Here is a 25,919-nt window from a genome sequence, read left to right on the forward strand (position 1 = left end):
TCCTGTGGGAGAACTTCTGTGATATAATTATTCTCCAGTTTGTGGGTCGCCCACCCGGGGGGTATGGGATTTGATTATATCGCGAGTCTGCCCCTCCTACCCGTCATGTTGTGGATCCTTCTTTATGACTTTAGTTGTAGAAGATCTTTTCTGGTAGGTTCCAGCCTTTTTCATCAATGGTTGTTCTGCAGATAGTTGTGATTTTGGTGTGCTCATGAGAGGAGATGAGCTCAGGGTCTTTCTACTCCTACATCTTGGCCCTTAAACCTGTTTTGATTCTTTATAGAGAATTGCTAATACTCAGCAGTGGTCCCGCCTATAAGTCTCCTCTACACAAGCTTTTCTGTAGCAAAGCAATTTAAAATGCATGGTCTTAACTACTGAGTAACTTATTGACCGCTTGAGCCAAAGTGTCAAGCTTTTTTCTTCCTCTTTTCTGTATTGTGATAGAATTCATCGACTCTACTGAACAACTAGAGGAGTTTGACCTGGAGGAAGATTTCGAGATTCTGAGCATATAGAATAGTGGGAACTCACCTTGGACATCTGTCTTCCATCTGGCACCAGAAGAACATGAACTCATCACATAAAACTTTTCTAGTCAGCAAGTGCCTGATATGCCAACAGCATACAAACTTGATAGCGATCATGACTGAGCCAATCACCTTTTCTCAGAAAAAAACAAACAAGTGAACAATATACCCCTTCCCCAGAAAGAACTAAAACAATCATGGAATCTAGGAGCAGAAAGATTAGGAGTCGTCTCTTGCACTTCCCAGCTTCTTACATGGCCACAGCGAATCTTCAGCTACTGAAATGAGGAGGTGGATGTCTGGAAGATAGGCAGCAACTCCCACCTTGCTTCCAGCACCAGCAGATGAGAGATGATTACCCTGTGCTTCTTCACCCTTTCAGGTTTGACCTCTCTGGGCTAAATACTAAGAAGCAATCTGTTCTCTTGCTCTAATAATAAAGTGATAATCATTGTATCAGGGAAAAAAAATTCTTGTTAAATTATTTGAATATGTATTTAAATAATTATAATTGATCTCAAAGAGTGTGTCAAAGACATTACATCTCATTACATTGATCTCCTTCCTGTTTGAGAGAACCTTAACTATTTGATGGGTCACTGTCCCCATCTTTACTGATACTTTTGTCAGATGGTCACCCTGTCCTTAAATCATTATCACTTAAATCAGGGGTCTGCAAACTTTTTCTGTCAAGGGTCAGATGATTGATAGGAAATGTTTTAGGCTCTGAAGACCACATAGTGTCTGTCACAGCTACTCATCTCTGCTGGTGAAACCCCAAGACAGCCACAGACAATGTGCATGCACATGAGCCTGGCCGTAATCCAATAAAACTTTATTTACAAAAACAGGCAGAGGGCTGGATTTAGCTCGCAGGCTGTAGTTTGCTAATCACTGACTTAAATTGTTGATTTTTGTTTGGGAAATTAAAAATTGTGTTTGAATTTGACTCCATTTTGCTTGACAGTCATAACTGGAAAGAATTATTCATGTGGTGACATTAATCTGTGCATCAAATACAATTCCATACCGTTTCAGGACTAGCAAGCAACATACTAAATTTGAAAGCACATATTCGTCAAATTGGCTTTGCTAACCAGTCTCCTGTGTGGATGCACCTCATGTCCCAGTGGTATCTTCCCCTTTTCCTCTCCTTGTCTTCTTAACCTATGCATTTCACCTCCATGCTCAAGCAAGCCCCCAGGAAGGCCAGCAACTGCGGTTTGAAAGCTAGCACCAAACCAAGGTGGGTTTTTTTGTGTGGTATATTTAGGAATATTTGAGCACTTGTTTCCTTAGATTCCATTTTTTTCTTTTCCAGTAGGTAATATATTCCAGCGGTTCAGAATTCGAAAGGTGCAAAATGGTATTCAGTGAAATGTCTCTCCCTCCCACAGGTCAGTTCTCTTTCCTGAATGCTCCCAATGTTATTAATTTCTTGTTTATCCTTCCAGAGGATATATTTTATGCATATACAAATATATGCACATATATCTTAGATTTGATTTTAATGACTTTTAAATTTCTCTCCTTTTGATTTATCTGTAAATGATCCTGAGGCCCCAGAAATATGGAAATTCCTTTCTTGAACTCTAGCATGTGATGGGGCTAAAAACAGTTGTAGGCTGATCTTGAAACATGTTGTGGATTTGTTGCCTGTTGGAAGACATTATCAATCAACCCTTGACTTTAATTGTATTTTTCCGTGTCTCAGTGTTTTGTTATAAAGCTCGACTTGCAGTGACAGGAACCCCCATGGCTCTGAGGGGGGCTTATGAATTTCAGTGAGATGGACTTTAGAAAAGTTTTCATCAAAGAAAGAATGTCAAAAGAGTCAAATGTTCATATTGGATTCCTTTTATTTGCAATGTACAAAGCTGACACCATGCTTATTACTGAGGAGGTGAAGGTAACAATAGTTCAGGTTATACTGATTATGCTTTGTCTGTGTTGGCACAGTTTACATAATATTTAAGGAAACAGAATCACCTGGAAGGAATTGCCTCATGTCAACATAGCTAAGTGTTCTGGGAAACTGATAATTAAAGGAAATGGTTAAAACAAATCCCCCTAAACAGAATATACTTTACAGTCTACTCAGGCTTGCTTTGGGTCTGCTAACTGCTAAAGAGAGGACTGTGCTAGATTTTTATGAGGCTTTAAAAACATATCAAAATGGTTTAACAGGCTACCTGTGAAACAGCAATTGGATGGACATTTTAGTGGAAAGTCTCTCACAGCCTCAAAATGCAAAGGAACCAACACTGCAGTGTCGACTTGCCACACTGCACACATCTGAATGGCATTTGGAATAAACAGGGGCTTCTGAGAAATTGGGACAAGGGATTTTCCTTTTTGTTCCTGGAGTCAAAAGCAAAACTCACACCTCCTTACCCATCCTCCCCTCTCCCCCCCGGCCCGGGAGAAAGGGCTGCGGTTCTCATTTCCCTTTATGGGTCTGACCACATTGGGTGCATCCTCTGCTCTACTCTGAACCAGGCCAAGTCTGCTGCCTGTGGCTGGGGAGGGAGCCGGCAAGGAGGAAGTGATTTGTCTACGACCATGTGACGTTAATGAGCACCTCTCGGCTGCTGGTCTTCCAGCGTCCCTAAGCAATCTGGGGCCCAGTCGTGCTCACTCTCGAAGCAGTCAGAGCGCACCCCGGGACACTGGCTGGCACCTCATTCCAGCTCTGCTGCCTGCCTAGACACAGTGGGTCTCCGGGAAGAGTTGAGAGCTTGCCCTGTGCAGGCTTGAGCCATCCATAATGTTGAGCCAGAGAAATTTTTTTCACGTGGAAACACTGGGTTCTGGTTTAAGCCAAGTGATGTGCGGTGACCTCTGGACATAATGAAATGACTCCTTAGCTATCACGAAGAGCTTTCTGATCAAGAGAGTGAGGAAAGCTAGCATTCTAAGAAAGTGGTGGCCCAGCAGGTCTTTCTGAGGTAGCCACGAAGAGTCACACAAACATCCAAACCAAACTGTAGCACCGAAATGGGACAGCAGCTCCCAGCAGGGTGGGCTCACCGTGGGGCCTGAGGGTGGAGGTGATCAGCGTCCAGCGGTCCAGCCCAAGCGAGACTCCAATGGACAACTTGACAGATGGGCAGAAGGGCTTGGCCTTCCTTCTTCAGACCGTTCAGGTTTGTGAGGTGACCGTTGTGTGGGGCAGGGGAGGGCAAGGGGCAGAGTGGCAGGTGCCACCCTACACGCTTTTCATACACACCTGGCAGCGGCTGACCCGGGTGTGGAGCTGCCCGGCTTTCAGCGTCTCAGATACGGGCTCCTCCCCAAACTGCTGCCTCTCTTCCACCGTCGTCAGCCAGAAGCTGTACTTGTTGGCAAAGTAGTGGCAGGTGCCCCGGGCACCACTGCACTCGATGAAAGGAGTGGCTCGGAAATCCTCTAGGCAGGAGCCAGGGGAGACCAGGGACTGGCCCCCGCCCTCAGCGCCGGCGGCCGTGTGCTGAAACAGATGGGGGCGGCTGTGAGCTGGTCACCTGGGGAGGTGATGGGCTCCGCCGCTCCGGCTCTCAGCTCTGGTCCCTTGGCTCAGCCCCCCTGTCTGGCCAGCGGACCAACAACTATGTTTCAGGACCGGGGGCGCTCATCCTCCCTTGTCTCAGCCTCAGAGCCGGGAGCGCCCCCTCCGAGCTCCCTAGCGCCCTCCTAACCCACGGCTCCTGGGCTGCGGCTGCATCCCAGCCAGTATTTCCCAAACTGCTGCTGTCCTGCCGAGTCCAAGGTGTGGTAGGTGACCCCCGAGCATTTCCACTGACAGATCTGAGAAAGGCTGAATTAAGGAAACTGCCAACAGGGTTCAGGATGCAGTTCTTCTCAGAGCCCTCCGTCTGCCCCAGGCCCTTGGCGGTGTGCTCCAGAGAAGGGAGAGAGCGCGGAATAGTCCACAAGGTCGTTAGACCATGGGCCCTTCCCCCCAGCAGACCTATTAATAGCTCTGGCTCTGAAGTCCCCTTCATTGGAACTTTTACTGCAATCTGTACCGTACCCTTTAGGGTGCCATTTAGTGTTTGTTACCTGCCGAGGACAAGTAGGCCTCGTATTTGGCCTAACGTCCCAGCCCTCGAGTCACAGGGCTCCCTCGGCACTCGATTTCAGAATTTCCCTCCCAGCGCTCCCTGCCCTCGGCCTTCATACTGGTGGAGAGGGCGGTGCGGGACCTTACCATGAGGAAGGAGTACCCAATCCAGAGGCTGCGCCAGCCCAGGGGGCACTGCGGGATGGTGATGTCCTGGCTGTGCACAGCAATGGCTTGTGAGGGCGCCTCACACACAGAGCAGCGGCTGATGTACTGGGGAATCTGCGTCTGGCCGACGGGCATCATGGGGATGGGCGCGGTGGTGGAGAGCCAGTAGGATTTATCGTTGCGCCGGGCATAGTGGCACACTTCGTTGATGTTGCAGTAGATGAAGGGCATGGTGCTGAAGCGGGGCAGGCAGGAGCCAGCAAACCCTGCAAGGAGAGAAGGTGGGCAGGGGCAGGTAAGGTCTGGCTGAGGGGCAGGGCTGGGATTGTCCCTGGAGCCACTACGACTGGACTAGATGGCGGTTTGGGTTCTTACCCAACTGCTTGTAGCAGAGCAGGGACGCCTTTCCTTCCTATCCTGAACCACTGTACACACACTGAAGTCTATTTTCTATGCACCAGGGAAGTTTGATAATGAAAAGAATCTTTTTAGAAACTGAATGATGACTCCCTAATTAGTCTGCTTTGTAAAATCAGCATTTAATAGAGTGAGCCTGCGGTTCGCTGAAACACACACCTGAAGACAATTCAATTAATTCTTGGGTAATCATTGTTGCCGGCAGGTCATATTATTATTACTACTACTAATTGCTAACGTTTAATGGATGCTTGATACGTTGGATGTCAAACGTTGACATCCAATGGATGTCAAACGTTGTTCTAAGCATTTTACATGGGTGATTCCTGTAATCCTTAGTCCGCCCTGTGGGACAAGTACTAGAATTAGGCTTGTTCCACTGAGAAGGAGGCGGAAGCTTAGACAGGTTGAATAACGCGTCCAGAGTGAGCGGCAGAGCTGGGGTTTGAACCCAGATCTGCCTGACTCCAGAGCTGGTGCTTGTAACCCACTACCCAACATGGGCCCACCAAGGGTTGGGAGGAGCGAGGAGTGTGGCTCTTGGGCCTTGTGGGGACAGAGGGCCAGGGCTGGATGTGCAAGCCGGTACCTACCCAGGTCCTGGTTGTGGGCTTTCTCCTGCCCCTCCACGAACAGCAGGCTATAACCCACCCACAGCTGGCTCATCCCGACGGGGCACAGGGGCACCTGTTCCGACTGGCTGTGCTTCACCAAGGTGTAGCCCACTCTCACGCTCTGCCCAGGCACTCCAGCCCTCCCGAAGGGGCCCGGGTTCCCTGGAGCTCCTGAGATGGAGAGAGCAGAGATAACCAAGGACCTGCTGAATCAGAGGCAGTGAAAAAGCAGAGCTGGGGTTAGCGAGGCAAAATCACACCCTCCTCTCCGGCCCGTGGCAGACGTGGCTAACAATCGTGGCACTCTCCCAGCGAGCTTCAGGACTGTTCTCTGCTCAGGACAACTGATTTGCCATCTCTGATATAAAATGGAAGGTAAGTAGCAGAGCAGCCATATCTTATCTCAGATTCTCTTCTCCCTTGAACCAGCCCCCTTCCATCCACGTCAGAATCCCTGGGTAGAAGAGGGGGTGTGCAGGGCAGGGGGCCACGCTATAGTATAGGGTTATAGCTCTTACGAGCTGGAAGAGAACCCAGAGAACTATGTGGAACAGTCCTTTGCCTTCTGGAATGCAGGGCTCTAATCCTTCACGGGCTCAGAATGGAGTGAACGGATTCGAGCCCAGTTTCCCAGCCTGCTAGTAGTGTCAAGCTTTACTGCCCGGTTTCCTAATGCCACGATTTGAGATGCTGACTCACCCTCAAGCCTCAAACCCTTACAGAAGCCCTCTGCCCCCTAGTGCCGACATTGCCAGACCTTCAAATCCTGGAGGGCCTTGCAGTCCAGGGAGACCAGGGTCACCAAGAGCCCCAGGTGGGCCAGGGAGTCCATTGGGGCCATCTTTGCCGGGGATGCCAGGTAAACCTTTGAAGCCTGCCAGGAGAGAAGGCCCACAGCGGGGTACTCAATGTGCAGGGTCTGGAGGAGCCTCCCCTGGAGAAAGGGGACTCGTGTGTCATGCCCAGGACTCACCAGGAGAGGGCGAACTGGCCATGACCCTGGAGTGCACGCTGAGCTCAGGGCTGAGCCTCCTGGGCTGGTCCTTAGTTCACGTCCGGGCAGCTCAGCCCTGGGACCTCACTCTGAACTTAGCCCTTCTGAGCTCCTTCACACCCATGTCCCCCTCCCTTCCTCTCATCTTCCCAGCAATGCTGGGGAGGACGCAGGGCAACTGCTGGGGTCCCATGTCAGAAATGAGTTCACCGAGGTCCAGAGAGAGACTGCTAGCTTACTCCGGCTGGGGCAAAACTGGGATTGGAAGCCGGGTTTTCCGTCCCCCAGCCCTGGGCTTTCTCCGTTGCTCTCTGTCCCCCCACCACGCTCCCTCCTTCCCGCAGCAGCACGTTAGCGAGGGACGAGCTGTCTGGATTAGCTGCTGTGCTCTGCCCACGCAGAGCACTTCGTTCCGTGTGCTTCGTTCTCTGAAGCCAAGTACAACTGCTGGCCCTGCTGGTCCCCTCCCTCCTGGCGAGAAGCTTGGAAGCTTTGTGAGGGAGCCGAGGAAACGCTCGATGAAGGCGCCCCCTCGGAGCCGGGGTTCCCAGCCAGTTGCTTCAGCCTGCCAGCCAAAGCCGCCTCAGCTCCCCGTGAAGTCCCCTTTCTCTGGCGCCCTCCTCACCTTGTAGGCCTCCAGGGCCTTGGATCCCAGGGTCCCCCATGAGGCCAGGGATGCCATCGATGCCTGTTAGACCCATGGGTCCAGGAGGAGCCTGGATGTCTTCTGCAATTGGTGTTTGTCCAGGAGCGCCTCGGGGGCCGGATAAGCCTGTGGGCACATGGGAGAAATGGAAATGTCAAGCGGAGGCAGAGGAGGTGGCCAGGGTGGGCTCCCGGAGGTTCAGTTGGCATCACAGCCAAGACCCCAAACCCAGCCAGCTGGCTTACTAATAGAAGCCAAACAAGCCAATTTGCTTATTAATTCATTGAAAGAGTATTTCTCAAGTGCCTACTATGTGCCAGAGCCTGGTAGATCAGGGGATAGAGCAGTAAGTAAGACCTTTATGAGACGATGGTCTGGTGATAAAGATGAAAAATACATAACCTGACAAAAACCATTAATCTTACTGCAAATTGTAAGAAGTGCTACAAAGGAAATGGACAGTGCACGGACAGTGGGAGGGAGCGGAGAGGGCTATGGGGTGGAGAACCTGCTTTAGAGAGAGTTATAAGTGGCCTCTTACAAGCAGTGACACTTAAGCGGAGACCATTAAAGCGTTAGAACAAGCTGGGGGGTGGGGGAGAGCATTCCAGAAGTAGAACTAGCACGTGCAAAGGCCCTGCGGCCAGCCAAGGTGTGGTGTTTTTGGATAACTGAAAGAGGCTAGTGTGACAAACGCACAGTGAACAGCAAAGGGGAAGGGCTGGTAATGAGGATGGAGAGGGAGGCATCACAGAGGGCTTCATGGCCATAGTTAATTCTTATGCCATGGGACGCCCATGGATGATTTCTGTTTTTACAAGACCTCTCTGGCCACTGTCTAGAGAAATGATTGTTGGGGGAGGTGAATAATGGAAGCAGGGAGACCAGTTAGCAGTCACCGCAGTGATCCACGTGAGAAATGTTGGTGGCTGGGACCTCAGTGGTAGAGGTGGAGGTGATGAGAGGGGGGCAGATGCAAGGCACGTTTATAGGAGACACAGCCCTCAGGGCTTGCTAATGGATTGGCTGTGTGTGTGAGGGGAGTGGTGATAAAGGACAGAAAGGATGGTTCTTCATTTCTGGATTCAGCAAATGGGTGAGTGGTGATCTGAGTGCAAACGCAGTGACCGCAAATGCAGAAACAATGCAGAGAGGGGAGGTCAGTGGCAAGATCCATGGCGGCAAAGCGGCAATGACCTTGAGTCCTGGGAGCTGATGCAGGCAGAGGTATCTCCAAGGTGGAGAAACTCCCTCCCTGGAGGAGCTTGATCCAGCTGCTTCAGCCATCCAGCCTTTCTTGGCGTGCTTAGCAGTGACTCCTGAAGGAATGATACCCCCCCAACCCCTCCCTTGAGCTCAGGATCAGCCCGGCACATGCTCTCAACTCACCTCTTGGCCCTGCCTTCCCCTTCAACCCGGGAAGTCCTGGGTCTCCAGGTGGCCCAACTTTGCCTGGAGTCCCCATGAAGCCAGGCTCACCTCTCATGCCTGGCAAAGTCCAAAGGAAAGCAAGTCAGGGCCTGGCATGGTGGTGCTGGTGGTGGTGGGGTTGAGACTAAGCAGAGGCGAGGGCAGGAAAAGCATCATCAGCTGGTCTCTCTTCACAGGGCTGCAGGAAGGGGCCACCTCTGACAGTGGAGTGGGAAAGGACCCAGTAGCCAGCCACGCAGTCATACCTTTCAGTCCTAGCTCTCCAGGGAGGCCAGAGAAACCTGGAATTCCTTGGTCTCCCTTGGGCCCTTGAGGGCCAGGAACTCCAGGGAAGCCAGGGTCTCCCGGGTCGCCTTGATCCGAGGATGGCCCAGGGGGGCCTGGGGGCCCCGGGGGGCCTGGGCGGCCTAGAGATAAGATTGGAAGAGGGATGAGGGCAGAGGGAAGAGGAAGCGGCCATTGCTGAAAGCCTCGGGACTGGTAGGAAGCCAAAGGCCCTTCCCGGGGCAGATAATGTTCCCTTGCCTTCTGTGGGGCCCCAGTGCCCAGACCTTCCCAAACCCTTTTAGCAAAATGCAGCCCATTCCAACCCCCTGCGTCCCTGCGGGAGGAGGGAGGTGAGGCCTCACAGGCCCATGCACATCCAGCAGTGGGGATGGGGCTGGACTGTAGACAGGCCCTCCCCAAACTCCAGACAAAAGGTGATGGCCAGCCCTCTTTGGGCTTCCTGGCTTTACCTCGTTCTCCATCTAGGCCTGGTCGCCCAGCGTCGCCAGGCTGTCCTGCTATGACTGAGGGCAAGGAGAGGCCTGGGGCACCAGGGAGACCAGCGGGGCCCTGGAGACCTGGGAAACCTGCAAAGAATAAATAAAAGGGGCTGCAGGGGCTTTGTGTGCCTAAGAGAGGGCCAGGCTCTCTCAGAGAAAATGGAAGTTCACACAAGAAAATGGAAGCCCTTAAGGTAGGAGCCAGACCAGCCGAGGCCAGCAGAGGGCTCTTCTCCCTTTCTCCTCCGTTGGCAGCCATCGGCCCAGCGCAGCTGACAGCGGCTCAGAGACTCCTTGCTCGCAGCAGGCGCTGCATTGAATTGGGACGGATAGAGCTTCGGAAAGTTCTAGCTCCCCAACCTCGCTGGTAATGGAAATACTTTAGACAGATTTCCCCTAAATCAGGAAGAAAAGAAGGTATGACTGCAGCACCTGGAATTGAAGTTTCCTACAGTGATTTTAAACCTACTGTCCCTGTTGCACAACATTTCATCAAGTTAGCCAGTCCTGTCTGCTGCTACTCCGAGGAGGTCACAGATCGAGGTGGGGCACAGGCCCCAGCCAGTCAGAACAGACACCCACTTGCCCGCTCGAGCAGAATGGAGGCGGCAAGAGTGCTATGATCCCCGGTGTCTTCTACAGCTAACTACTGGGTCTTCCAGGCAAGCTGGAAAACAGTTTTATAGGTAATTCATGATATTAGCTGAATGCTTGCTCAATTGCCTGAATCCCTTCTCCCTGTTTGGCCAAAGAGACTAGCCATTTACTGGAGTACATACGTAATACTCGTTTGCTCAAAGTTTAATACTGCTTTACATGTTTTCTGTTTGTGGAATGATTTCTATTATAATATGTTCAAAACCAAAAATTTCAACCGATTACAGTAGATTTATACAATATGCATACATTGAAAACATAGATGGTAATCTTGCTGGGAAAACACATCAAAGCCACGTATACAAATGTAGAAATCTATTTTATTCTTGTAACACGGAAGAAATGTATTTATTACTTTGGTATATTCTAAAAGATAGTCAAATGAAGAGGAATAGATTCGAATTGGTTGACAAACTGTTTTGGTGGTTGAGATTCTTGTTTGTGACAAGAAAATCCCAAAATAGGATGTTGAATTTTATTTTTCTGACAAGAAAAGCTGAAAATATTCATGTTGAATTTCTCATATTTTGCTAAGAAATAGTAAATCCACGATAATTTGTAAAGAAAGATGGCAGATTGGTTAATTTGGGTGTCTTTAACAGCTCATTGATTAATTGAATACTGAGGAAATATAAAGGAGGAAAAAATAAATTTAAAGAAAAGTTTCCACTTATTAGAAGTCTGGAAAAGAAACAAAGGAAAAACAAAGAGCAAAACTAGTTGCAAAACCACTCGGTGCTACTTTTAGCATTGTCAGTTATGTCTTGATGAATCTTTGAAGTATTTTTCTTTTTCACAAAGATAAAAATCGGAAGAGAGACACATTGTATTTTTGTCCTGAAAACATAACTTCATATATCTATACATATATATGTGCTGAAATTATGCAAAACCAATAAACAAGACACCACATATAGTAGAGTAAGTGTGGACAGCGCATGGACTGTAAAAATGTCGGTTTCCATGGCAATATTTGGAGCCTCCTTCTCTTTTCACCTGTTTCTTGATTTTATAATTACACCAATATATCATTAAACCTGAAATAAAGGTACTACTGACCTCAAGTAGTAAAAAAAAAAAAAAAAAGCTCAAGTATTTAAGATTGAGACATTTTTAAAAAAATTTTTAAATTTAATTGTATTTATTTTTTTAAACAGCAGATTCTTATTAGTCATCCATTTAATACACATCAGTGTATACATGTCAATCCCAATTGCCCAACTCATCACACCACCACCCCCACTCCCCGCCGCTTTCCCCCCTTGGTGTCCATACGTTTGTTCTCTACATCTGTGTCTCTATTTCTGCTCTGCAAACTGGTTTATCTGTACCATTTTTCTAGGTGCCACATATATGCGTTAATATACGATATTTGTTTTTCTCTTTCTGACTTACTTCACTCTGTATGACAGTCTCTAGATCCATCCACGTCTCTACAAATGACTCAATTTCGTTCCTTTTTATGGCTGAGTAATATTCCAGTGTACATATGTACCACATCTTCTTTATCCATTCGTCTGTTGATGGGCATTTAGGTTGCTTCCATGACCTGGCTAATGTAAACAGTGCTGCAATGAACATTGGGGTGCATGTGTCTTTTTGAATTATGGTTTTCTCTGGGTATATGCCCAGTAGTAGGATTGCTGGATCATATGGTAATTCTAATTTTAGTTTTTTAAGGAACCTCCATACTGTTCTCCACAGTGGCTGTATCAATTTACATTCCCACCAACAGTGCAAGAGGGTTCCCTTTTCTCCACACCCTCTCCAGCATTTGTTGATGGTAGATTTTCTGACAATGCCCATTCTAACTGGTGTGAGGTGGTACCTCATTGTAGTTTTGATTTGCATTTCTCTAATAATTATTCATGTTGAGCAGCCTTTCATGTGCTTCTTGGCCATCTGTATGTCTTCTTTGGAGAAATGTCAATTTAGGTCATCTGCCCATTTTTGGATTGGGTTGTTTGTTTTTTTAATATTGAGCTGTATGAGCTGTTTATATATTTTGGAGATTAATCCTTTGTCCGTTGATGTGTTTGCAAATATTTTCTCCCATTCTGAGGGTTGTCTTTTCGTCTTGTTTATGGTTTCCTTTGCTGTGCAAAAGCTTTGAAGTTTCATTAGGTCCCATTTGTTTATTTTTGTTTTTATTTCCATGACTCTAGGAGGTGGATCAAAAAAGATCTTGCTGTGATTTATGTCAAAGAGTGCTCTTCCTATGTTTTCCTCTAAGAGTTTTATAGTGTCCAGTCTTACATTTAGGTCCCTAATCCATTTTGAGTTTATTTTTGTGTATGGTGTTAGGGAGTGTTCTAATTTCATTCTTTTACATGTAGCTGTCCAGTTTTCCCAGCACCACTTATTGAAGAGACTGTCTTTTCTCCATTGTATATCCTTGCCTCCTTTGTCAAGGATTAGTTGACCATAGGTGCGTGGGTTTATCTCTGGGCTTTCTATCTTGTTCCATTGATCTATGTTTCTGTTTTTGTGCCAGTACCATATTGTCTTGATTACTATAGCTTTGTAGTATAGACTGAAGTCAGGGAGTCTGATTCCTTCAGCTCCGTTTTTTTCCCTCAAGACTGCTTTGGCTATTTGGGGTCTTTTGTGTCTCCATACAAATTTTAAGATTTTTTGTTCTAGTTCTGTAAAAAATGCCATTGGTAATTTGATAGGGATTGCATTGAATCTGTAGATTGCTTTGGGTAGTATAGTCATTTTCACAAAATGATTCCTCCAATCCAAGAACATGGTATATCTCTCCATCTGTTGGTATCATCTTTAATTTCTTTCATCAGTGTCTTACAGTTCTCTGCATACAGGTCTTTGTCTCCCTAGGTAGGTTTATTCCTAGGTATTTTATTGTTTTTGTTGCAATGGTAAATGGGAGTGTTTCCTTAATTTCTCTTTCAGATTTTTCCATCATTAGTGTATAGGAACGCAAGAGATTTCCGTGCATTAATTTTGTATCCCGCAACTTTACCAAATTCATTGATTAGCTCTAATAGTTTTCTGGTGGCATCTTTAAGATTCTCTATGTATAGTATCATGTCATCTGCAAAGAGTGACAGTTTTACTTCTTCTTTTCCAACTTGTATTCCTTTTATTTCTTTTTCTTCTCTGATTGCCCTGGCTAGGACTTCCAAAACCATGTTGAATAATAGTGGTGAGAGTGGACATCCTTGTCTTGTTCCTGATCTTAGAGGAAATGCCTTCAGTTTTTCACCATTGAGAATGATGTTAGCTGTGGGTCTGTCGTATATGGCCTTTATTATGTTGAGGTAGGTTCCCTCTATGCCCACTTTCTGAAGAGTTTTTATCATAAATGGGTGTTGAATTTTGTCAAAAGCTTTTTCTGCATCTATTGAGATGATCATATGGTTTTTCTCCTTCAATTTGTTAATATGGTGTATCACATTGATTTGCGTATACTGAAGAATCCTTGCATCCCTGGGATAAATCCTACTTGATCATGGTGTATGATCCTTTTAACGTGTTGTTGGATTCTGTTTGCAGTATTTTGTTGAAGATTTTTGCATCTATATTCATCAGTGATATTGGTCTGTAATTTTCTTTTTGTGTAGTATCTTTCTCTCGTTTTGGTATCAGGGTGATGGTGGCCTCATAGAATGAGTTTGGGAGTGTTCCTTCCTCTGCAATTTTTTGGAAGAGTTTGAGAAGGATGGGTGTTAGCTCTTCTCCAAATGTTTGATAGAATTCACCTGTGAAGCCATCTGGTCCTGGACTTTTGTTTGTTGGAAGATTTTTAATCACAGTTTCAATTTCATTACTTGTGATTGGTCTGTTCATATTTTCTGTTTCTTCCTGGTTCAGTCTCAGAAGGTTGTGCTTTTCTAAGAATTTGTCCATTTCTTCCCGGTTGTCCATTTTATTGGCATAGAGTTGCTGGTAGTAGTCTCTCAGGATGCTTTGTATTTCTGTGGTGTCTGTTGTAACTTCTCCTTTTTCATTTCTAATTTTATTGATTTGAGTCCTCTCCCTCTTTTTCTTGATGAGTCTGGCTAATGGTTTATCAATTTTGTTTATCTTCTCAAAGAACCAGCTTTTCATTTTATTGATCTTTGCTATTGTTTTCTTTGTTTCTATTTCATTTATTTGTGCTCTGATCTTTATAATTTCTTTCTTTCTGCTAACTTTCGGTTTGTTTGTTCTTCTTTCTCTAGTTCCTTTAGGCGTAAAGTTAGATTGTTTATTTGAGATTTCTCTTGTTTCTTGAGGTAGGTTTATATAGCTATAAACTTCCCTCTTAGAACTGCTTCTGCTGCATCCCATAGGATTTGGATCGTCGTGTTTTCATTGTCATTTGTCTCTAGGTATTTTTTGATTTCCTCTTTGATTTCTTCAGTGATCTCTTGGTTATTTAGTAACGTATTGTTTAGCCTCCATGTTTTTGTGTTTGTTACTTTTTTTCCCTGTAATTCATTTCTAATCTCATAACGTTGTGGTCAGAAAAGATGCTTGATATGATTTCAATTTTCTTAAATTTACTGAGGCTTGATTTGTGACCCAAGATGTGATCTATCTTGGAAAAGGTTCCGTGTGCACTTGAGAAGAAAGTGTAATCTGCTGTTTTTGGATGGAATGTCCTATAAATATCAATTAAATCTATCTGGTCTATTGTGTCATTTAAAGCTTCTGTTTCCTTATTTATTTTCATTTTGGATGATCTGTCCACTGGTGTAAATGAGGTGTTAAAGTCCCCCACTATTACTGTGTTACTGTCGATTTCCTGTTTTATAGCTGTTAGCAGTTGCCTTATGTATTGAGGTGCTCCTGTGTTGGGTGCATATATATTTATAATTGTTATATCTTCTTCTTGGATTGATCCCTTGATCATTATGTAGTGTCCTTCCTTGTCTCTTGTAACATTCTTTATTTTAAAGTCTATTTTATCTGATATGAGTATTGCTACCCCAGCTTTCTTTTGATTTCCATTTGCATGGAATATCTTTTCCCATCCCCTCACTTTCAACCTGTATGTGTCCCTAGGTCTGAAGTGGGTCTCTTGTAGACAGCATATATATGGGTCTTGTTTGTGTATCCATTCAGCAAGCCTGTGTCTTTTGGTTGGAGCTTTGAATCCATTCACGTTTAAGGTAATTATCAATATGTGTGTTCCTATGACCATTTTCTTAATTGTTTTGGGTTTGTTTTTGTAGGTCCTTTTCTTCTCTTGTGTTTCGCACTTAGAGAAATTCCTTTAGCATTTGTTGTAGAGCTGGTTTTGTGGTGCTGAATTCTCTTAGCTTTTGCTTGTGTGTAAAGCTTTTGATTTCTCCATCAAATCTGAATGAGATCCTTGCTGGCTAGAGTAATCTTGGTTGTAGGTTCTTCCCTTTCATCACTTTAGGTATATCATGCCACTCCCTTCTGGCTTGTAGAGTTTCTGCTGAGAAATCAGCTGTTAACCTTATGGGAGTTCCCTTGTATGTTATTTGTCATTTTCCCTTGCTGCTTTCAATAATTTTTCTTTGTCTTCAATTTCTGCCAGTTTGATTACTATGTGTCTCGGCGTGTTTCTCCTTGGGTTTCTCCTGTATGGGACTCGCTGCGCTTCCTGAACTTGGGTGGCTATTTCCTTTCCGATGTTAGGGAAGTTTTCCACTATAATCTCTTCAAATATTTTCTCTGGCCCTTTCTCTCTCTCTTCTCCTTCTGGGACCCCTATAATGCGAATGTTGTTGCATTTAATGTTGCCCCAGAGGTCTCTTAGGCTGTCTTCATTTCTTTTCATTCTTTTTTCTTTATTCTGTTCCACAGCAGTGAATTCCACCATTCTGTCTTCCAGGTCACTTATCCGTTCTTCTGCCTCAGTTATTCTGCTATTGATTCCTTCTAGTGTAGTTTTCATTTCTGTTATTGTATTGTTCATCTCTGTTTGTTTGTTCTTTAATTCTTCTAAGTCTTTGTTAAACATTTCTTGCATCTTCTCGATCTTTGCCTCCATTCTTTTTCCAAGGTCCTGGATCATCTTCAGTATCATTATTCTGAATTCTTTTTCTGGAAGGTTGCCTATCTCTACTTCGTTTAGTTGTTTTTCTGGGGTTTGATCTTGTTCCTTAATCTGGTACATAGCCCTCTGCCTTTTCATCTTGTCTATCTTTCTGTGAATGTGGTTTTTGTTCCACAGGCTGCAGGATTGTAGTTCTTCTTGCTTCTGCTGTCTGCCCTCTGGTGGATGAGGCTATCTAAGAGGCTTGTGCAAGTTTCCTTATGGGAGGGACTGGTGGTGGGTAGAAAGAACGAGACACTGTAAATGGTCACATGAAAATGCAAAATGGCATGTTTTCCCAACTCATTCCATTGTCAGAGACCTAAAAACAAACCCTCCAATATACTAATGCAGCCTCTCAATATTTAGTGCAAATACGAAAATGTTTGGCCCAATTTAATGTTATTTAGGTGAAGGTATTGTAGGGACGGGGATTGGTCCTAGGAAATTTTCTTGGGGGTACATCTTCATTGTACACTGATTTCTATAATCAAATCAGAGATCCTGTTCCTGTTGGAATTTCCTATATTCTTTTAAAACAAATTGTTTTAATTAGATATTGAGAAGAACAGAAGAATATTTATAAATTGTATGTAAAAAAATCATCCAGATACAATGAACATCTGTGTTCCAACCACCCAATTTAAGGAAAAGAAGATAGCGATACCTTTGAATTTCTTTGCATGCCCTTCACAGATTCCACCACCTTCCCTCCCTCCCAGAGGCAACCACTCCTGAAGTTTGTGTTCATCATTCCCTTTTCATCACAGTTTGACCATGCATATTTGTATCCCTAAAAAACATTGGTTGGAGTCATACCAAATGTACTCCTCTGCAACTTCCTTTTCTTCCCTGTCGCCATGATGTGCCTGAAATATATCCACCTTGACATGTGCTGTTTACTGCACTTGTAATTGTGATTTTATTACCTCAGATAGCCAAAGGCAATGAATAATTTAATGACCAGGAATTCATAGTCAAGGTTTAAAAACAGAAAAGGCATCATGCCTGTGCTTCCACCCAGGACCCTTCTTCTCTATCTCCTGCCAAAGAAGCCACACAACCTCCCTACAGGCTCAGACCCTGTTGGAGGCCTCACTCTGAAGAAGCTGCTGGCTTTCAGAAAAGTACAGGCTGGTCCAGACAAAGGAAAGAGTAAACACAGAGATAGCAGATGCCCCAATATAAAATGCAACTGGAAATGAATTAATGCATGAATATAGTTCCTAGAAAACCTACACACACATGCACATAAACACATAAAATAATGTGGTGGGACATCAGGCCCCAGAACTATAAGGAACAGAACATTTTGAAAACATGATTTCCCCAGGTAACATGTGATGGTAGAATGGCCAGTGTTTCTTGACCAACTACCATGTGCCATGCACTGTGCTAAGTGATTCCATATACATTACCTCACTCCTCATTGATTCCTCACCAAACCTATGGGGTAGATTCTCTTATTCACCTTTTATGGAAAAGGAAACCCACGTTCCTTTGGGGTGGAGGGGCAAGTAACTTCCTTGTTCAAGGTCATGTAGCTAGTGAGAGGAAGAGCTGGAATTTGAATCCAGCACTCTGACTTCAGAGCCCATACTCTTAGCTGTGATGCTACACTAAATTCATTTCTTGTTCTACGTTGAGTGGGAGGTATATGCGTCTCCAGAACATTTCTAAGGAGAGTTAACAAATCAGAATTCATTCACACTATTTGAGAAGTGGGGAAATGGGGGCTCAGAAAGGGACTTCAGACTATGTGATGAGTCAGGGGCCGAGATTAAGACGAAACTGGATTTCTAGTAAACCTAGTAAATCCTAATCAAGTGCTTGCTGTGTGCCTGTCCTAGGGAGACATTTATCCTCTTAGACTTGGGCTTCTTCCAGCAGCCACACTGTCATCCCAGGGCCCTGGGACAGCCAACCGCACTGGACACCAAGGAACTTCTGGTAAACCTCTCGCTATGTGGACAAGCACAGTCCCTCAGGACCATTAAACCCAGGCTGTGGCAAAGTGAGAAAGGGAGGCCCTGAGGTTAATAAGGGAGAGTGGGAGGGAACCTGGAGGCTGGGGGGCACTCACTGAACTGCTCTCTGACACCCCTTCCCAGGAAAGCCCTAAGTGTAGCCTACCCTCTTTTTGTTGGTAGTCAGTTCCACTGGGTTCTGAGATTCCCAGAGATGCAGAGGTACGCACCGCTCATCCCTGTGAGCCGCGTGGCCCTGAGGAAACCCAGCCCTGGCTGCCCAGCCAAGCCTGACTTGGGCTCACTTACCTCGGCTACCTTTTGGTCCTCTCACGCCTGGCTTTCCTGGAGCTCCGATGCCAATTCCTAGAGAACCTTTTTCTCCTTTGGGACCAGGCAGGCCAGCTGGCCCAGGCACACCGGTTATACTAGGTCCTAGGAGGAGATGCAGAGAGATGCGGGGACAGAAGTCAGTGGGGGTGAGACCTTTGTGCCTAGCTCACTTGCAGGGGGCCTGCTTGACAGACACCGGAGGCTGAGGATTGAAAGGACAGGAAGGAGAGCTCGTTCGGGTAGAAGGACGAACCCCATCCTCCTTCCTCCCCACATCAAGGCATCCCAAATTGGGGGCTGGCAAGGAGACCTAGGAGTCTAAGGATATGGGATACACCGCAGCCAAGAACTCAAGGCCAGCCTCTGTCAGGCTTCCGGAAGAGCGAGTGCTCTCCTCTTTGCCTTTGAGGGTCTTGCTTACCTGGAGTTCCATGGGTTCCCTTGGTTCCTGGCAGCCCATTCAGCCCATGTAAACCAGGAAGTCCAGGGAAACCTGAGGGGAGAGAATATCAGAAATGGCTCCAGCAACTCTGAATCATGAAGGGTCAGCAAAAGGTCCTGCCCCCAGGGGCACTGCAAAGTCCTCATTTCAAAGGTCATGGTCTCTCCTGAGGCATTATTTAATGCCCTAAGGGAGACTGGACCACACCTGGTCTCCACCCTCCACCCTAAGTCTTCCTGCCTCTTATTAGAGACCAATATAGCTTAAGAGCAGGGTGGTAGATAATGAGGTATCTTCAAGAAGAAATCAGAGTGGCAATGCCAAGACCTTGAGTTGCCAGCTCCCAGAGACTTGCTGCCCAATCTCTAAGTCAGGAAAAGGCTACATATGCCAAGGCAACGACCTTCCTTCCCAACTCTGCTCTCCATGGATCCCATGTTCTCCTCTTCCCATTCATGTTTGCACTCCTTTCTTCTTCTTCTTCCTCCTTTCCTGTTATCCCTCATGAAACCCAGTCAATGACTCCCCTGAATACGGCTTAATCCCAGCTAGGTTCTCCTAAGAAAAAGTAGCTGCCATCCTTTTTTTGAGGAAAGGACCCTTTATCCCCCTGCCCACTCCCAACTCTCATACCTTTGGTTCCTATTAGGCCAGGGGGTCCCAGGGGCCCAGCTGCCCCTGGGTGGCCTGAAGAACCTGGAAGCCCTGGATTTCCTCTCATGCCTGCAACCCCGGGGAGTCCTAAAAGTGAAAACAAGGCAGAAGTTCAGAAGGGGTTGTGACTTGAAGCTGATCTGAACTTTTTCAGAGTAAAGTTGTCATGTGTCATGGTACCTAGGGAGGCAGGAAGGCCAACATCTCCAGAAATACCAACTTTCCCATCTTCACCTTTGTTTCCTGGGAAACCCACATCACCAACTGGTCCATCTTTTCCTTTCACACCTACAAAATCAAGAAAAATGCTGAGTGATCAGTTATACACAGTTCAGGCAGTGTGTTCCTCCACGGGAGAGGGGGAGCAGGAAGGTGAAGCCATTTTGAGTTGCCATGGGAGCTGGATCCAACAAAGATACTCTGAAAGGGATTGTGACAGCTGTCTTCATATTTGAAAGATGCTTCCCAATTGAAAAGTAAGTAAACTTGTTCTGAGTGTTCCCAGCAGTAGGAGTGATGGGTGGAAATGTTCACGAAGTATTTAGTTTAACTAAAAACTAAGGGGGTGGACACCATTATCTTAAAGGTCTTAGACTTATCCCGTAAGTCTGTGAGTCTTGAAGGAAGAGTAGGCTGGTTTGCTTGGGAAAACTGTTGACGGCCTCTGAGTGGATATATGTCAGGTAGGAATTTTTCTGCACTGTACAGAAGTTGCAGAACTTGGGGTTGGCCTCCAAAATTCCTTCCGATCCTCAGTTTTGAGGAGTCTGTGAGACATGGGAGACAAAAGTACAGTAGCCTTACCTTTGAAACCAGGCTCCCCAGGTTGTCCCTTCGGTCCTGGGCTACCAGAAATTCCAAGTGTCTGGCCTTGATCTCCTGGGGATATCAAGACATTGTTCAAGTGGTCAGGAGAAGCTACAGCTCAATTTGCAGCACATAGATCTTTTGAGGGAAAAAAATCATAGCCAGAGAGGCTCCTTGACACAGTTACCCACCGGGTAAAAGGTTACGCTTTTATGCCCCAGTGAAGGGCTGGGATGCTACCAGACTATTGGCATGAAATGTTGCTACATGCAGCATATCTCCATTGGGAAACACATCACTAGGCTCCGTATGGGCAGAGATGAGAGGAGGAGCCCTAAAACATCACCAGAAGGGGAGACTGTCTAGAGCTGAGGTTCTCCTCTGCTGCTGAGTCTGGAAGGCAGCTGGGTCAAACCACTGTTTGTCGCATATCTTTGAGGAACAAAGACTGCAAAGGGGGTTCAGCCGAAGGGGAAATGTAAATCGATTCCTTTTCCTTGAAACACAGTGTCTCCCCCAAGGAGAGCCCTGGGCCTGTTAGAAATCCACCTTGCTCTGGAAAAATGCATTAAAGGGGAAAATGCTCCTTACCTTTTAAACCTGGGAGACCAGATGCTCCTGGGAGCCCGGGAGCTCCATTGAGACCCTGTGAACCCTTCAAAGCAAGACGGGAGTCAGTAGTTCTGCCCAGCGCTCAGGGCCTCCCACCCTCTCTTCCCCCTCCCTTCCCTGAGCCACTGCTGGAGAGATGTCCATCGAGCAGTCTGTGGCAGGGGCAGACAGGTGGGGGGCATCCTGCAGAGGGGAAAGTGACGAGCAAGGGGGCGGAAATGCATATTTACGGGTTATAGGGGAGGGATTCGATCTGCAGATTAATCCTGGTCTTGTCACTCATAACTTCCCAATGCCTATCAAAATTGGTATCTTGGGGAATCAAGGTGTGGATGTTCCAGCAAGTCTCTTAGAAAATACACAACCTAACAGTCAGGCCAGGCATTTGATCTGCTCTGCATACAGTTGGCTATCACCGCCCATGCCAAAGCTCTGGAGCCATCATGCACGAGAACAAGCGTGGCCTCACTAACGTGGGGCTAGCTCTCTGCCGCGGGTTCCACAAGGAACAGAGTCTTTCTGCCACCAGGTAGTGGGCTGTATGCATACAGGTACTGGAGTCTGAATTTGGGCTAATATTTCCATGATTTTCACAAGAAAAACTGCCTTCACTGGCTAATGTCCAACACACTATCTGAGTCTGGGAAATGGGCGTGTCAGCTGCCATTGGTACAATTCTTCCCCTGGCGTCTGGTATGGTTTTGATTCATTTGAGATGTACCCAGTAAGGACATACGCTACATAGTGCCTTGGGTAGGAGTCCAACTTGGGTCACTCTGGTCGCTGGACCACGACCCAGGACACCCCCTGCATTCACCTGGCCTTTTCTGCATATTGCCATAGCTACTCATTCTGAGCCTCTGCTCATGCTGGGACCCCTCCCAGAATGCTGTCCCACTTTGATTCCATCCTTCCTAGTGTGTAAGTAGCAGGTTGAGAATTGTTTCTTTTGCAATTGCTTCAGGTGTGTGTGTGTGTGTGTGTGTGTGTGTGTGTGTGTGTGTTTGTGTGTGTGTGTGTGTTTGTGTGTGTGTGTGTGTGTGTGTGTGTGGTGTTTTCTCTCCACAAGCTGGATTGACGCTTTTAAAGGACAGGGACTTTGTCTGCAGGGAACACAGGTGTCCTATGATCCAGTTTATTAGTCCCTTCAATACTACTACTATTATTGCTACTATTTATTCAGAGCCTACCATGTGCCAAATACAACGTAACTGCTTTATACACATCAGCTCACTTAACCCTCACTATGGTCTGAAGAAGGTTTGAAAATGATTCCCATTTTTAACAGATGAGAAAAGCGAGGCTCCGGCAAGTTAAGCGATACGCACAAAATCACAGAGCTAATGAGTGATGGAGCTGAGATTCAAGCCTACGTCTTCTCATTGCTAAGCCTACTCTACCACCCAACCTTTTAAGAACCCAGAGAAACTGGTTTTGATTCTTTGTTGTCTCCACAAGAGGCAACAACTGGCAAAGACCCTTCTGAAATCAAAACATCAAATAGTCTGTACCGAATTCTTCTGCTGTCCCAAACTCAACGTGGGATGCTGGCGGCGGGATGCAGACAAAAAAGCATGCAAGGCGGTTCTTGTTCTCAAGTCCTAACAGTCTCGTTGAGGAAATCAGACCCACACAGAACCAACTAGGATAAGTGTAAGCAGTGAGGAGTGTAGGGTGCCAGCGGGGTGGGAGCTCAGGGACGCCTGGAGGGGCGGGTGCCTGGGCTGGGGCCTGAAGGACAGGCAGGTAGTCAGCGATTTCTAGGCGGACGCTCTGCCACGTGGGGGAAGATAAAAGGCCCAGGAAGGAAGAGGGGATGTTTGGGAAAGGGTGAGAAGACCTGGCAGACTCAAGGAGGGGCCTTGTCTGGGGTGAGCTGGGGGAGGGAGCTGGGCGACGGGGCTGGGAAGTGGGCTGGCATCAGAAAGGTGGGCAATAGGAACACACCCCCCTGCTACGGAGGCCGTTCCCTGGTGGGGAGATAAGGATGTGGGCAGACTTACACTTTCCCCTGGTATTCCTGGGAAACCTGTGATTCCAGGGGACCCCTTCAGGCCGGGTAAGCCCCGCAGTCCTGTGGAGCCAGGGGTGCCTGGTCTCCCACTAAGTCCCTTGATGAGGCTGGGGAAGCCAGGAGCTCCAGGCAAGCCTGGTGGCCCGGGGCGGCCAGCCTCTCCTTTGTCACCTGGGAAAGAAGCAAAAGTCTTGGGGAAAGACTCTAGGCAAGAGGAAATCTGCTCCCCAGGGTGCAGGTGCCCTGGGTCACAGGCGGCCGAAGCGCAAGCTTGGGCACGGTTAGCTTAGGGGGAGGAGTGGGGATAGAGGGAGGTGCCCCACTGGCAAAGCCACTCAGTGCCCATCCCCACTGTCTGCCAGGCCCTTCCAGGGATACAGCCGCCCGTGGTTCAAAAACGGAGCTCCAGAGTGGCAATGAAAATTGGCAGGCTCACAGCCCGGGCCCCCCGCAGGCCCAGCGAAGGCAGCCTCCGTAGATGCCCAGCTGCCACCCATACTGCTGCTCTGGGGGTTCTTGTTGTGTGGGGCCTTTTCTCAGGAAAGAAGTTGGATTTGGTCCTAAAAACTGTCTCGGGCATTTCTCCTGCCCATTCCCTGCCCCAGCACCTCTGGGCCCAGGAAATCCGATGGATCCAGCTGAGCCCTGAGAGCCTTTGTCTCCTGTGAAGTGGAGGTTCAGCACTGGAAGTCTGGGGCTGGGTACTCCGACTGGCCCCGGGTCGCCTCTGTCTCCTGCAGGGATGGAGATCATGAGACCCGTGTGAGCCGGAGCTTAGACACGAGGTCAGGCACGGGCTGACCGCTCATATCAGCTCTTCCCGCACCACCCCAGGCCCCCCTTTCTGGGCTCTTCCACCTTCTTCCCCGCCCCTGTTTCCCCAACTTTGCATTAATGTGCACGCCCTCTCCCTCCTTCGACAAGCTCAAGGTCCACCTGCAACTTTAGACCCTACTCAAAACCCTTCTCCGTTGAGCATCGGGAATGTGTGTCCAGGCCTCTAACACGCAGTAGTAACTCAGAGTGATTAGGTCTTTTGGTTTAAAAGGACTTCATTCAGAAACCTCAAATCTTATTATCTAACACAGGGTTGGTATAAGCCACAGGAACGACAAAGTTGATAAACAAAATGTACCATGGGAAGCATGGGTGGCAATTCCAGAATTCGATTCCCCAGCTCACCTTTTACACCAGGGCTACCAGCCTGTCCAGATGGTCCGACTCTTCCCGCCGACCCAGGAATTCCCTTTAATCCACTTGCACCAGGAATACCAGGGAGACCTGGAATCCCTGGAAAACCTATCAGTCCAACAGACCCCTTCTCACCTGTTGAGAAACAAGAACTTCTATTATTACCCCTGTTTGACATATAAGAAAGTGGAAGCTCAGAGACGTTAATTAACTCACCCAAAGTCACACAGCTAGGAAGTTGCAGAGAAGGGATTCAAACCCAAGTTTCTCTAACCCCAAAGCCCAAGCTCTTAGTCAGTACATGTTATGCTGCTTCCCTGAACAGGGACATTGTACTAAGCACCAGAAAGGAAAGAAGAGGTGGGTGGGTACCTCTCATGATTTGCCAAGTTAGAGCTCATGTTTGGCACAGGAGGAAAAAAAAAAAAAGCCTATGGCCAGGAGGCAGGGAGATGAGCTCTAGCCTGGTGCTGTTGCTAACCAGTTGTGTGACCTTGGACCAGTCACTTTCCCCCTCTGCCCAACCTCTGGTGTCTAGCAGGACAGTCACAGGAATTGAGAGCTATCAGGCTCTATGGTAGAAGTTGTGCAAATGAGTAACCTTGGTGTGGCTGTTCCTGTCTTGGGCTCCCTGCCCATGCTATTCAGCCCAGTGATCCACCCAGCAGGCAGGGAAGGCGACTCACCTTGGGTGGGGTTCCTCCTTTAGCACCAGCCTTAGTCCAACTATCTTGCTGAAAAAGCCCTGCCCACCTCCCTCCCCCTTCCCCTTTCCCAGGCAGACAGGAGGGAGGGGGCGAGCTGGGCAGCATGGCAGCTCCTTTTTGGCCCCCACTGGTGCCTTCCTGATACCTTCACTTACCCTTCGGACCTGGCAGGCCTGGCAGTCCAGTGGCCCCTGGCAAGCCGGAGTTCCCCAGGAAGCCCATTAGCCCTGGAGATCCCGGAAGGCCTTTCAGCCCAGGCAGGCCTCTCTTTCCAGCTGCTGCAGGGGGACCTATATCGCCTCTCGGACCTTTCTTTCCAGGATGTCCTGAATCAGTACAGGAGAGAACACCGGACAGCTGTCAAGTGAGACTCTGTCCAGATCTGGGCCGCTGCCCATTCCCATGGCTTCTGGTTGGTTGGCTTGTTGGCGTTTGTAAACTGCCCTCTAAACAATGGCTTAGGCAGGCTGCTAACAGGCAGAGTTCTTAGTTGGCTGAAGCATTAGCACCTACCGCCCAGGGCGCCCCGCCAATGGCGACTGCTTTCAACATGGCACTGTAGCTGGCGGGGGCGGGGAGGGGGGCGAGCAAACCCCTTCTGATGATAACTTCCCCCTTTATGAATGTGGTTCACACTTTAGCCTCTGAATGGAGCTCTGGGAAGCCAGGGTGGCAACTGGACTCTAGTTTCTTGGTACTTCCAGTTTGAATCACTCCACAATGGCTGTTTCCTGAGCCAATCGGTGACGTAGAGGTTAAAGCCAAGCCATTGTTTCAGCCTCCCAGGGAACCATGGATACAGGGCTGCCCTTTTAATCCCTCATGCAAGCAGTTAAGTCAGCCAGTTCCTTGGCATTAGGGTTGAAAGACCCCCTAGTGCCAAGTACTGTAGAAATCCCCAAGGCCCATC

At 47.5% G+C, this 25,919-nt stretch overlaps 2 protein-coding genes across 4 annotated transcripts in view; one reads left to right on the top strand and one right to left on the bottom strand.

The window, feature by feature from the left end:
• Window positions 1-2,570, top strand: part of ATG4A (autophagy related 4A cysteine peptidase) — a 70,268-nt gene extending 67,698 nt beyond the window's left edge. For both annotated transcript variants that reach the window (XM_059911606.1, XM_059911607.1), the window contains one exon: window positions 451-2,570. In XM_059911606.1, the coding sequence (XP_059767589.1) occupies window positions 451-521 (71 nt within the window). In that variant the 3' untranslated portion in view covers window positions 522-2,570. The remainder of the gene's footprint in view (window positions 1-450) is intronic.
• The window catches only part of COL4A6 (collagen type IV alpha 6 chain), a 291,413-nt gene continuing 267,861 nt past the window's right edge, over window positions 2,368-25,919 (bottom strand). For both annotated transcript variants that reach the window (XM_059911605.1, XM_059911604.1), the window contains 18 exons: window positions 25,165-25,335; window positions 24,294-24,437; window positions 23,720-23,845; window positions 23,101-23,282; window positions 21,077-21,140; window positions 20,483-20,557; window positions 19,859-19,966; window positions 19,658-19,765; window positions 19,004-19,075; window positions 18,559-18,684; window positions 9,583-9,699; window positions 9,091-9,252; window positions 8,804-8,902; window positions 7,394-7,540; window positions 6,532-6,648; window positions 5,754-5,945; window positions 4,723-5,009; window positions 2,368-4,002 (listed from right to left, as the gene is read on the bottom strand). In XM_059911605.1, coding sequence (XP_059767588.1) covers window positions 3,742-4,002; window positions 4,723-5,009; window positions 5,754-5,945; window positions 6,532-6,648; window positions 7,394-7,540; window positions 8,804-8,902; window positions 9,091-9,252; window positions 9,583-9,699; window positions 18,559-18,684; window positions 19,004-19,075; window positions 19,658-19,765; window positions 19,859-19,966; window positions 20,483-20,557; window positions 21,077-21,140; window positions 23,101-23,282; window positions 23,720-23,845; window positions 24,294-24,437; window positions 25,165-25,335 — 2,558 coding nt within the window. In that variant the 3' untranslated portion in view covers window positions 2,368-3,741. The remainder of the gene's footprint in view (window positions 4,003-4,722; window positions 5,010-5,753; window positions 5,946-6,531; window positions 6,649-7,393; window positions 7,541-8,803; window positions 8,903-9,090; window positions 9,253-9,582; window positions 9,700-18,558; window positions 18,685-19,003; window positions 19,076-19,657; window positions 19,766-19,858; window positions 19,967-20,482; window positions 20,558-21,076; window positions 21,141-23,100; window positions 23,283-23,719; window positions 23,846-24,293; window positions 24,438-25,164; window positions 25,336-25,919) is intronic.

This window comes from Balaenoptera ricei, chromosome X (assembly GCF_028023285.1).
Source record: "Balaenoptera ricei isolate mBalRic1 chromosome X, mBalRic1.hap2, whole genome shotgun sequence".
Lineage (NCBI taxonomy): Eukaryota > Metazoa > Chordata > Mammalia > Artiodactyla > Balaenopteridae > Balaenoptera > Balaenoptera ricei.